Here is a 12772-nt window from a genome sequence, read left to right on the forward strand (position 1 = left end):
ACCTATAAAATTTGTTTAACAATAACCCTCTCATAGAGTTGTTGAGGTATTTAAATGAGGAAAAGGAGATGTCATATGGCTGGCACCAAGTGACAGCCAACAAAAGAAAATCCACCACCTCCCCCCCTTTGCTGGGGCCCCTTATTACTTTTTTCCCTCCCCTCTCTTTGGGGAGGGGTGGGGCAGGATTGGAGAGGAGAGAAAGGGTAAACTAGCTCCTGCAGTGAGGTGCAGAGGTTGGAAGCCCAAGTCCGGCTCATCTAAGTAAGGAACAGAGCAAGGTGAAGTGCCACCTAAGAGAGATCCCACCCAGGGAGTGGCTCAGATGCTTCCAGCACACACATAGGCCTTTTTGTGTGTGGGAGGCAGGGGTGGAGCTGGATCAGAAAGATCTCACCACAGCTTGGAAGCAGTCACCTCGCTTGTGAGGAGAGCCCTGGGAGGTTGCCTCTCATCTGCCAGCTCTTGTTCTGTTGGCCCCAACATACACACAGAGACCATGGGTACCCTCGAGGGACACTTGCTGCCGGGGATATGCCTCCTCATCTTTTCTCTCCACTACTCAGTGATGGTGTCCTTGGCCCTGCTACGGGGACAGAGGTTTCTCAAACCCCCTCTGACCCCAAAGGAGAAGCGAGGACACAGGTGGTGGCAGCTGGTACCTGTGGAAGGGATGATGAAGGTGGCCATCTCCCTGACTGGCATCATAACCGAGTTCTTCTACCCCCCAGGAGTAAACCGGATGATGATGGTAGACTGGGAGGACCCTCGGCGGCCATTTGTGTTCTATGACAACTGGTATCACGTCACCATGTATGGGTTTTTCATGCTCAGTGGCGTGGTGGACATCGTGAGCCGGGCGTGTCAGGCACAGCAGAACGTGAAGCTGGAGCGAGCAGCTGAGGCCCTGGCCTTCTGTGTGCTGGTCCTGCTGATGGCATGTCACCTGGAGAACAAGGGCACCCTGGAGGTCCGCACGCACCTGCTGTTCGTGGCGCCCACCTTCCTGGTTACCCTGGTGCTCACCATGGAAGTCTGGGTCCCTGACCAACCCACGCTCTGGGTGCTGAAGACCTGGATGGGGCTGGTGCTCAGCACATGGATGCTGCAGCTGTGTGTGCTGATGTACGTTCCTCCCTCCGGGCAGCCCTGGAGGGCAGAAAACCCTGGCGACCTCGCCTTCCTCCTCATCTTCTTCTGCTGGCACCTGGGCTTCGGGGCTATCGTGCTGGCTGCTGTCTATGGCCTCTGCAGCCTCTGGCACCATCGCATCTCCTCTTGGAGGGAAGTCCCACGTGCCAAGTACCAGCTGTGTCCCAGAAGCTACAGCAGCGAAGAGCTGGAGAAGCTCGGGACAGAGGCCATGCTGCAGGATGGGGGCATCTAGGTACAGAATCTTTGTGCTATGCCTTTTGTCACGAGAGTTTTGAGGGTACCCACTGTGCGCAGAGCACAGAAATGTGCTGGGATCTACAAGGTGGCTTTCTGTCACAGGAGCCACCTTCCTTGTTCCTAAATAAACCTTTCAGTTCCTGAGATTACTTCACTCTGTCGCTTTGTTCTCTCCAGGTCTGCCTCTTTTCCTGCCTCACTGCCTCACTGCTCCGCATGGTTCCTGACCGTGGACTTGTGTGGAGTGAGAACAAGGAGGTGGCTTTTCTCTCACAGAGGAAATAGAGGGAGATGGAGGGCCTCTGGGGACCCAGGGGGGGTTCCATCCATTGGAGGCAGAGCTAGCTGGCTTAGTGTGTGCCTGCAGCTAGAGTATTTAAGTGTGCGAAAGAGAAGGGGTCCATTTTTGCATAATGGTGAGGACTTCTGTTTCTCTTCATTTTTCTGCTTTCTTTACACTAAGCATGGCAGGATGATGAACTTGTTTCCTTGTTGCTATAGTTATTTTTAATCTACACGGAATGAGGCTACATCTGCCTTCTGAGGGGGAAGTGGGGAAGGGGTGACAGTCAACTTAGCAGGGGCTCAAGTCTGAGAGAAAGGAGGGAGAAGAGCAAGGAAGTCCCAAAGGAAACAAGGATGACCGCAATATAATTTTAAGGTGTTCAGGTTTTGCTGGGATGTAAAACTCCATTGTTCCTACCCTTTCAGTAACGTCTGTGATGCAAGTATATGCGTGTCTTGTGTGAGTGATTTTGGAGCCAGACCAAAGAGAAGGCTCAGATGTCAGTTGGTAGGAGCAGAAGGGGAAGAATGGCTATGAGATGTGGGGTGCAAACCGTCTTCAGTGGTTCTGAAGATGCAGAACTCAGAGCTGAGAGGAAACGGGAAATGTCAGCCCCTGGAATTTGCAGAAATTTCTAGCCAGGCATTGAGCTTCTCCCAGAATGAGGAGAGAAGGTGCTGGTAAATCCATACACTCAGTAAGACATATGAAAGCAAATTTTATAAAAACGCTTATCCCTGGGTACAACTAGATATCCACTGCTTCTGCTAGCATGAGCCTGCGTATGTGAGACAGATAAATCCAGCATCTGGAAATGTGAAGAGGCAGGAAGAAGAGATGGGGTGCTGGCCGTAGATGTGGAGAAAGGACCAGAGAGAAAAGCTCCCTCTCATGAAGCAGCTGCAGCGACACCACCTCTCGTGCAGTTAGAAATGCTGTCCTCAGAGACTAAAAAGCTGTAAGAAGCATAGAGAGGTGTTTGCATTTGCAAGATGGAAGACAGGCTGCACATTGTCATCTGAAATGTCACCGGACACTCCCTAAAGAAATAGTGTGTGGGAGCATGGAAAATAGGCTCCAGAAACTCCAGGATGAGAGCTTGAGGCAGGGAAAGGAGCCAGGGGAGGGTCTGGCAACTCACCCTGGCAGGGTTTGGAGGGGAGGAACACTCTGGATCTAGAGGAAGAGAAATGTGTCCTGCAGCAGCTGGAACCAGGCCAGCCCCAGGTTCCATCCCAGCAAAGCAGGAACCAACCTAAGGAAAGGCCAGCACCTTTCCTTCTGTCCCCACCCTAAAAATCCCAGAAGCAGAGCCAAATTTACCCTGAAGCTAAGATAATAAAGCTTAAGCTTCAGAGCCCCTCACTTTACATCTCCAAACATAAAGCCCTGGGAGGGGCCACAGCAAGGTGTTGATATGATCACTGAAAAATTGCAAAAGTAAGGTATTTCTGTATTCTTCTTCTTTTTAAAACAAATGTTTATTTTTGAGAGAGACAGAGAGACAGAGTACAAGCAGGGCAGGGGCAGGGAGAAGGAGACACAGAATCCAAAGCAGGCTCTGAGCTGGACCAACACAGGGCTTGAACTAGATGTTTAACTGACTGAGCCACCCAGGCACCCCTGCATTCTTCTTTTCTAAAGAGGGACCTCCAACTGGTATAAGCTGTAGGCTCCACAAAACCTAGCTTTGCCTCCACCCTGAAGATTTCACAGTTTTACTTTCAAGATGCCTTATAATAAACATCTCTTTGCCCTTTAGTAGGACATTCCTTAGTTGAGGGTAATGGTAAGACTCTATCTCCTTTAACTTGGAAACAAGAAGCTTAAAATGCTAATGACCTCACCAACTAATTGAAAACCACCTGCTAAAGCATAATCCATCAGTCAACAAATCCCTCAGTCACCTGTGATCAGATGCTTGGCCTGATTTAATAAAGAGGAATTCGACATCTAGAAGACTGGTGCCTGAGGGAGAGGCGGGCAGTGATTTACAGAGGTGGGTCCTGCTTATCTTCATTTGTGCTGGGAGGTGGCACGGGTTGCCCTGCACATTTGGCCCTTGCCCAGTGTATTAGTCAGTGTTCTCCAGAGAAACAGAACCAATGGGATATGGATAGATCAAATTTTTTTTAAGAATTGGCCTATGAGATTGTGAGGGTTAGCAAGTCCAAAACAGATAGGGCAGGCCAGCAGCCCAGACACCCGAGGAAGAGTTAATGTTGCCATCTTGAGTCTGAAGGCAGACCGCCTTCTTGCTTAACGCACCTCAATCTTGTCTTTTAAGACCTTCAACTGATTGGATGAGACCCACCCATATTAAGGAGGGCAATCTGCTTATTCAAAATCTACAGATTTATGGGTTTTTTTAAATTTTCATTTATTTATTTTGAGAGGGAGAGAGAGTGTGTGTGTGTGCATGTGAGCAGGGGAGGGAAAGAGAGAGATGGGGAGAGAGAATCCCAAGCAGGCTCCATGCTGTCAGTGCAGAACCTGATGTGGGGCTTGAACCCACAAACCCTGAGATGATGACCTGAGCTGAGATCAAGGGTTTGTCGCTTAACTGACGGAGCCACCCAGGTGCCCCCCAAAGTCTACTGATTTAAATGTTAATCAGATCCTGAGGTGCCTGGGTGGCTCCATCAGTTAAGCATCCGACTTTGACTCAGGTTGTGATCTCACGGCTTGTGAGTTTGGGCCCTACATCAGGCTCTGTGCTGACAGCTGGGAGTCTGGAGCCTGCTTCAGATTCTGTGTCTCCCTCTCTCTCTGCTCCTCCCATGTTTTCACACACACACACACACACACACACACACACTCTCTCTCTCTCTCTCTCTCAAAAATAAATAAAACATTAAAAAGTAATAATATAATAAAAGTTAATTAGATCTAAAAAATACTGCCACAAAGCCACATCTAAACCAGTGTCTGACCAAATAACTGAGTGCGGTGGCCTAGTCAGACTGACACATAAAATTAACCATCATGCTCAGCATATTGGAACATGGCCACCTAAACATAATTTATGTCAACTATGTTTGTTGTTACTTTAGAGACCTTCCAAAATAATAATAGTGACTTCATTTTATTTTTTTTTACTTTTTAAAAGTTTTTATTTATTTATTTTGAGAGAGAGAAAGGGTGTGTGTGTGTGCATGCGTGTACACGCAGAGAAGGGAAAGAGAGAGAGAAAATCCCAAGCAGACTCCACGCTGTCAGTGCATAGCTGGACATAGGGCTCCATCTCAGGAACAGTGAGATTAGAACCTGAGCCGAAATCAAGAGTTGGATGCTTAAAGGACTGAGCCACCCAGGCACGCCAATAGTAACTTCATTTTCTTTTATTATTTTTCTTTTATTTTTTTAATGTTTATTTTTGAGACACAGAGAGAGAAAGAGTATGAGTGGGGGAGGGGCAGAGGAAGAGAGACAGACAGACAGACAGACAGAATCCGAAGCAGACTCCAGGCTCCAAGCCGAGCCATTAGCACAGAGCCCAATGCGGGGCTTGAACCCACAAACTGAGATCGTGACCTGAGCCAAAGTAGGACGCTCAGTCGACTAAGCCACCCAGGTACCCTGTAACTTCATCTTATTTTATTTATTTATTTATTTTTAATGTTTATTTATTATTGAGAGACAGAGAGGCACAGAGTGTGAGCAGGGGAGGGGACAGAGAGAGGGAGAGACACAGAATCCAAAGCAGGCTCCAGGCTCTGAGCTGTAAGCACAGAACCCGACGCGGGGCTCGAACTCACAAACTGTGAGATCATGACCAGAGCCGAAGTCGGTCGCCTAACCAACTGAACCACCCAGGGGCCCCTGTAACTTCATTTTAAAAGGACTTCACCATTATAGGTTCCGACTGCAGTATGACTATAACTATATAGTGCTAAATGGCCTTCTTCCCTTCCCTGTTTCCTCTAGGGAAAGATAGTGGTGTGTGTGTACAAGTGACTCTTAGTTTTAAAAATTCAAATAATGTTTAAAGAGGTTTTTTAATTTTATATGTTATACATTTTAAACATCTTACAATATAGCAAAAAAGCATTTTAAAGTATTTTGAAATCTACCATGATTCCCCCACCCAGAATTAATTACTGCCTGGGAAGACTAAAAGGTCAGGAAGTTATTTCAATCAGAGTAAATGATAAGATTTATATATCAGAGATGAGACCTTTCTTGGTGATGATGACTGATGTGCCTGATGATTCAGGTGTGGATGACTAAAGAGACGTGGAGGTGAAGGTCACTGAAGATGAAGAAATCCAGAGCTGGAAGTCTAGTGTCGTGGGAAGGAACTGAGCAAGGATCATGCCATGCCCAGGAAGATGGCAGTCTTGGGCTGGAGAATGCCAGAGCCCCAGTCCTCAGTGAATTTAGTGGGGGTGGGGATGGAGAGGAACTTAAGGCACCCAGGAGGGCAGAAGACAGAAAGTGTGGTTAGCATGAGCTGCAAAGGAGGAAGCAATCAGGGTTAGGCAGAAATGGTACCACCTACCCCACAGAGGTGTTGTGAGAAGTGAGGTCCTGCATATGCAACACTTAATTCAGAGCATGAGGGGCGCCTGGGTGGCTCAGTCAGTTGAGCGGCCGACTTCGGCTCAGGTCATGATCTCACGGTCCGTGAGTTCGAGCCCCGCGTCGGGCTCTGTGCTGACCGCTCAGAGCCTGGAGCCTGTTTCAGATTCTGTGTCTCCCTCTCTCTCTGACCCTCCCCCGTTCATGCTCTGTCTCTCTCTGTCTCAAAAATAAATAAACGTTAAAAAAAAAAATTAAAAAAAAAAAATTCAGAGCATGGGGTGTGGGTTCGATAAATCTTAGTTTGAGAGACTGAGTATACAAATGGGCAATGGCCAGACTACATATAAAAATAAAAATCCCGGGGATGCCTGGGTGGCTCAGTCAGTTAAGGGTCTGCTGACTCTTCATTTTGGTTCAGGTCACGCAGGGTCTTACTGTTTGTGAGTTTCAGCCCCACATCAGGCTCTGCACTGATAGTATAGAGCCTGCTTGGGATTCTCTCTCTCTCTCTCTCTCTCTCTCTCTCTCTCTGCCCCTCTCTGCTTCTCTTTCTCTCTCTCAAAATAAATAAGTTTAAAAAATTATAAATAGATAGATAGATAGATAGATAGATAGATAGATAGATAGATAGATAAATCTATCTCTGACCTACAATCTGCAGTAACGAGCCCAGGAAGCCAGCCTGCTACCTATAAGTCACACTGAAGAAAGTCAGTTAGCTATCCCTAGTAACCAGTCCAGGAAGACCCCAAATGGGCAGGATTTGATTAATAACTAACAGCTTCCCTAAATTTTGCCCTGTTTCCAACATAGGACCAATCAGAGAAAGCCAAATATGCACCCCTAACCAAGCACAAAGGATACCCCACTTCTAAGTAGCCTGACTTCAGCTTCCCCATGCCAAGAGCCTCCAATCAGGCATACCTGAAGCCTCCCCTTTTTTCCACTGTGAAGCTTTCCCATTTACTCTGCCTGACAGAAAACAACTGATGGCAGCTGACTCCCTTGCTACAGCAAACTCTGAATGGATAGCCTCTGCTTGGTCTTCATTTATTTCCACATGTTCAGTTCTTTCACACAAGCAGTTACTTGATTTTTATTGAACATCTACTACACACCAGCCTCCATGCTAGGCCCTGGGCATAATGAAGTGACATAGATGCCAGGGTCTCTGCCTCCAGGCTGATTATGACTCAGTGGGAGAAGAAAAGCAAATAAATAAACAGCAAGCTAAGCACAGTCTGAAAAAGGATGTAATGAAAGACAGTTAAGCCAGACTTGGGGATCAGGGAATGCTTCCAAGAAAAGTGATGTTTCCACAGGAACCTGAAGATGAGTGTGGCCAGGGGAAGAGGGGGTGGGCAAATACTCAGGAGAGGTGGAAAAAGCCAAGGGAAAATCCTCCGGTCATTGCACAGACACTGAAGGAAGTGAACAAAAGTGGGATGTTTGGACCTCGGTGTCTAAGCCTGGAATGGCAAGAGGGCAGACAAGAATCTGATTCCTTCTAGGTCCCATGAAGGAATTTGGTGTTTGTCCTGAAGCCAGTGGTAATGATCATATTTCCATTTTGGATACGTCACTCAGGATCAATGTGGAATGAGGTGTTGGGGTTTGCAAACCTGGAAGCAGGGAGACCAGCTAGGAGACTGATAGGCCACGGTGCTGGATGAGAAGAGAAGAGCTCATTTAGAAGGTTCCTGACCTGGACGTCATGGCTGGAGGTCGGAAAGCCAAAGCTTGGACTGCTGAGGAGGAAAGGAAATGCAATCACTGAGAAAATGAAAATCGGGACCAGGGGCTGCAGAAGAGTGGAATTCTGATTGGAGAAATGCAGCCTGAGGTGTTGTTCTGGAAGTAGGTGTGTGTATGAGCCTGGAGCTCCACCCTGGATGGGGGGAGAGAGAAATCCGGGAGTCATAAATTGACCACTGAGCTCATCCAGGGAGAGGGTGAAGGCAAGCAGGCTTGGAAAACAACTCTCAGAGGCCCCATGTCTAACTGGGAAAAAGAAGAGACGCACTTATAAAGCAGACCAAGAAAGAGCAGCCAGGGAGGGAGGAGGAAGCCCATGAACTTGTTGTAACACAGAAACCAAATACTGATATTGTTCCCAAAAAGGGAGTCGCCAACAAAACCTTGTTTCTTATCCCCGGTTCCTCCTTCCTTTCCCTCCCCTCCCAGAGAAGGAAGGCCTGCAGGACATTGGGAGGGAACATACCCTTCCAAGACTAGTGGAACTGGTCCTGCATTGCCCCACAGTGTTGCCCAAGCTTTATCAAATGCTGATGTCAGTATGGGTCATAAAGAAAACTGGATGATGAAAGAAGAAGAAGAAAGAAATATGCTTCAGACAAAGATTTGCCCCTAAATTATGCCCAGCTAAGGATGGTACCAATATCTTGGTGAGGTGAGTCTGGAAGTTCACTCTGGGACAGCAGTGAGCACTGTCCCTTGATGATTGTACATTACAGAGTTAACTATTTCCTTCATTGGCCCTGGTTACTGAGTGCCTACCACACAGCAGACTGAAACTGAAATCAAATTTCCTCTCTCCTCACTAGGCTGTGAGTGCAAAAGGGACCACAGCAAGGATAATGATCCTTATTTCAAGGACCCTCTAACCTCTTAAACTCTCACCCAGATATCCCTCTGAGTCCCCATAGATCTCTATCTTTTCCTCTCCGTCTCAATATTCCTCTCTTTCCTTCTCTCATTAGCTCCCCGTCCCACTCCCTTTCTCCTCCACACTCACCTTCTCTCTCACCCCCCAGTACCTACAGCTCAGTTCTGCCCGCAGGCTTCAGCAAGACCAGAGATTACCCCTCCCCCTGCCTCACTCCCTGTGGTGTCTGGTGTCCTCCGGAAGGAGGAAGAGGCCGGGACATGTTCTTCTCTACTTGGCAACTCTTGGAGGACAGAGCAGAGCCTCCCTCAACCTGGAGAACACCTTCTCCCTGCCCTGTGCATCTACCCCCATGGCCCTAGCGAAAACATTTCCTTAACTTCTCCCAGGATGCGGTTCCCGAGCACTAGCAACCTCTGTGTGACAGCATCCTCACGATTCAACCAGTCCTGGTGTCCTAGGACAGAATCTAGGGTTGTTTGCTTAATTTGTTTGGTTTGGTTTTTTTTGTTTTGTTTTGTAGCTCTGATTGTGTTCCCATGTACAAAAGAAAGAATACAAACAATACGCTTGATTTTTTTAAATACCAAAATGAAAAGTTTGCCAAGGGCACAAGACTAGCCAGTAAACTGTGAGGAACACAAAGAGCCCAGCTCTCCCAGGCTGTCCCCGGCACCCTCCACTGCCACCCTCTCATGAAAGGGCTTCTGGCCTGAGACTGGCCAGGGAGCCAGCGCCCCACAGCCCTAAGTGCATCCGTCATCCCTCCTCCCTCCTAGGGGACCCCCAGCTCTGCCCAGGCTAGGGACTGTGGGAGCTGAGCCTGGAAGCTGGATTCCCCAGCCTGCGCGCCCCAGGGAGGAGCGCGCCGCCCACACCCTCGCCCACACCTTCTGTTGCAGCTGGCAGCCTGGGAGAGGGCCTGGAGCATGGGAGGATGTGGCGGACCCACCCCTCCTGGGTCACCTGTGTCCTCCGCGCCTGGCACAGCATCAGATTGGGCACTTTGCCTGGGCTGTGCCGCGGAAGGTGTCTCGCGCACGTCCCACGTGGGTGACCAGGCAAGGCCCCAGCACAGCAGAGCGTCCTTCTCCCACAACCACAGCCCCGCTGCGGGCGAGGGCCGAGTGGCCCTCGGTACTCAAATGTTCACACACCTGAAGTGAGGGAGATGGATAAATCACCGACTGATCAACTGACTGATTGATTCACCCACTCACACATGCCAAAAGTATTTCTCTAGCACGTTCTAAGCACTTGAAAGTTATCAGTGAACAAAACGAAGATTTCTGTGCTGCAGACCTGGGATGGGAGGTGGTCGGGTAGAAATGAGCAGTGACCTCATAAGATCATGTATTAATGTTTAGTCCCAGGTAACCTAAACCATCTCTTCCTACACACTGTTAAAAACAAAACTTCTTTGACAGATTGCTCTTTTCATTTAACAGTCAGTCCCTGGTAGGGTGGTTGACCTGTCAGTCAGAAGAAAACTCACACATCTAAAAGTCAAATGATAGGGAAACATGAAGGTCCCTAAATGGTAACAAGGTTTAATGCTCCAACAACACTGCCCAGTATGTCCAGTTAACAGGGAAGCATGAGACAATGACAATAGCTCGCTCTGTATTTAATGAGAGAACAATGTGTGTCGGCGGGGGGCGGGTAATTTGACACTAGGTGCTCATTTAAGCAGCATTCCACACAAGGACTATGTTTACACACACAGGATTTACATGCAGGCAGTACAAACTGTGGTTTACCTGTAGGCACAGTCAAGTTCAGAAATTTCTATCAACAGTCCTACCAAACTCAGGGCCCTCTTTTTATAACATACTTTGCAGCCCCCCTTTATGATTCTGAAATGAAATTCAGAGATAAGATAATCAGCCTATATACATAATCACAAAAACTACATATAAATATATAGATATATATAATTAGAATATCTGTTGGTGTCTCCCTGCCCAAAGACCCTCATGAACACAGCCGTGGTTGAATAAGTTTTCATTTATTGCTCACTGCAAGGAGGGAGAGTATGTGCCTTTCACATGGTAGGAAGGACTTTTAGGATTTAGGTTTGTGTTAGGTGATTTGGGGGAAGATTCATGGAAGCAGAGCTTTGCTTTGGATTGGATGCTATCACGAAGCAGCAATCGTTCTATAACGGGGCGTTTTAATAAATGTTACCGAGAAGGAGGGCAGACTAGAGCGAGGCTAAAACTATCATTGTAAAGGAGAAGCCAGGCCCAGGAGATGTTTGGTCACTTCTGTGCTTTGGACCATGTTAATCTTTTGTCTGTGTTCAGACACCATTGCAGAGTGCAATTATTTTTATCTAGATCCACAAAGGTCACAGAGTGGCCTTGCCAAATACTGGTGTTCTGTGAAATCGCTTATGTGCAACAGGAGAACCCAATAAATGTTCTCAGTGAGTGCCATAGTGGCTCCTGAGTATGCGGGACAGATTTTCCCTTTCTCATATCCTAGCTGAACTACAAAGGAGAGATAAAAACAACTGATAATAAAATAATATACATTTCTATATGTAAATACCGTGGCACAACTATACTAGAATGCATAATAGAGTCAGATGAGTGTACCTCCTTATTTGAGCCAGTCTAGATTTAAAAGTAAAAATATTAGAAGGGTTTCCTTCCAGAGGCACCTCGGTGGCTCAGTAAGTTAAGCAGCCAACTGTTGATTCTGGCTCAGGTCATGATCTCAGGCGGGTGAGATCGAGCTCTGCAATGAGCGTGGAGCCTACTTGGGATTCTCTCTCTCCCTCTCTTTCTGCCCCTCCTCCTCTCCCATGAGCACACACTCTCTCTCAAAATAAATAAATAAACATTTTAAAAGAGTGTTTTCTTGGGGCACCTGGGTGGCTCAGTCAGTTAAGCGTCTGACTTTGGCTCAGGTCATGACCTTACATTCATGGGTTTGAGCCCCAGGTTGGGTTCTGTGCTGACAGATCAGAGCCTGGAACCTGCTTTGGATTCTGTGTCTCCCCCTCTCTGCCCCTCCCCCACTTGTGCTCTGTCTCTCTCTATATCTCAAAAACAAATAAATGTTAAACAAATTTTTAAGGATTTTCTTACAATAAATACAGAAGAATTAGAGTTCCAGTTAAAATCAGAATTAAAATTAGAATTAAGATAAATAATAGCATGCCACACTCATTTGTTTATGATAAGAGAAAAAAAAGGATTAATTAACCTTAATGGAAACAGAAATAACATGTTAAGTAAATTATAGGCTGTCAAAAATGAAAATACAAGAACAATATTCTCATAACAGCGTTGACCTTGTTTGCATGAACAGTGATAAAAAAAAAAAATTCCTTCTGCATGACATGGAACAAAGTAGTGACGAAATATCTCAGAGACCATATCTCCTGTCTTGAAATTTCAATATCCATTCAAGGCATGCCTTCTAGTACTTCAAAAGACCCTGGTGACCATACACAATAAGCTCCAAGATCTTGCATATTTTAATATAATGAGATTTGTTCCAGGCCCCTGACCAGCATCGGTTCCCAAACCTCAGTCTCCAACTGAGGCAGACTAAAGAGATAACAACACTTACCCTACAAGGTGGGTGCTGTAAGAATGTTTGGGACATGCACAATTCACAGTGCTCTCAAAGCTAGCTTTGGCATCGTTTCAGTCTGTGCAAGCAAGCAGGCGCCTGTGCGCACACGCACACAGACGGAGAGAGAGGATGTATACTTGCTCGAGTCTCTATGACTGCAAGGAACATGCTTGATTGAATGTGCGGGGTCATGTTTGTAGGAGAATCCCAGGCAAGGCTATTGCAAGCTTTAGACAACGTGGGCCAGTACTGGGGGGTCATGGGGACTGGAGAGGACAGGTTGAACATAACTGAATTGGGACTTGCTCGGATGGATATATGCATAGTTGTATATAACATATATAACACGCTTCCAG

The 12772-nt window shown here is 47.1% G+C and overlaps 1 protein-coding gene across 1 annotated transcript; it reads left to right on the plus strand.

The window, feature by feature from the left end:
• Nucleotides 1–378: 378 nt before the first annotated feature.
• Nucleotides 379–1538, plus strand: LOC109275238 (transmembrane epididymal protein 1A-like). The gene has a single exon (XM_019463382.2). The coding sequence runs from the start codon at nt 500–502 to the stop codon at nt 1385–1387; it is 888 nt and encodes a 295-aa protein (XP_019318927.1). The 5' UTR covers nt 379–499; the 3' UTR covers nt 1388–1538.
• Nucleotides 1539–12772: the final 11234 nt, after the last annotated feature.

Source organism: Panthera pardus, unplaced genomic scaffold (assembly GCF_024362965.1).
Source record: "Panthera pardus isolate Hobbes unplaced genomic scaffold, ASM2436296v1 HiC_scaffold_16, whole genome shotgun sequence".
Classification (NCBI taxonomy): Eukaryota; Metazoa; Chordata; class Mammalia; order Carnivora; family Felidae; genus Panthera; species Panthera pardus.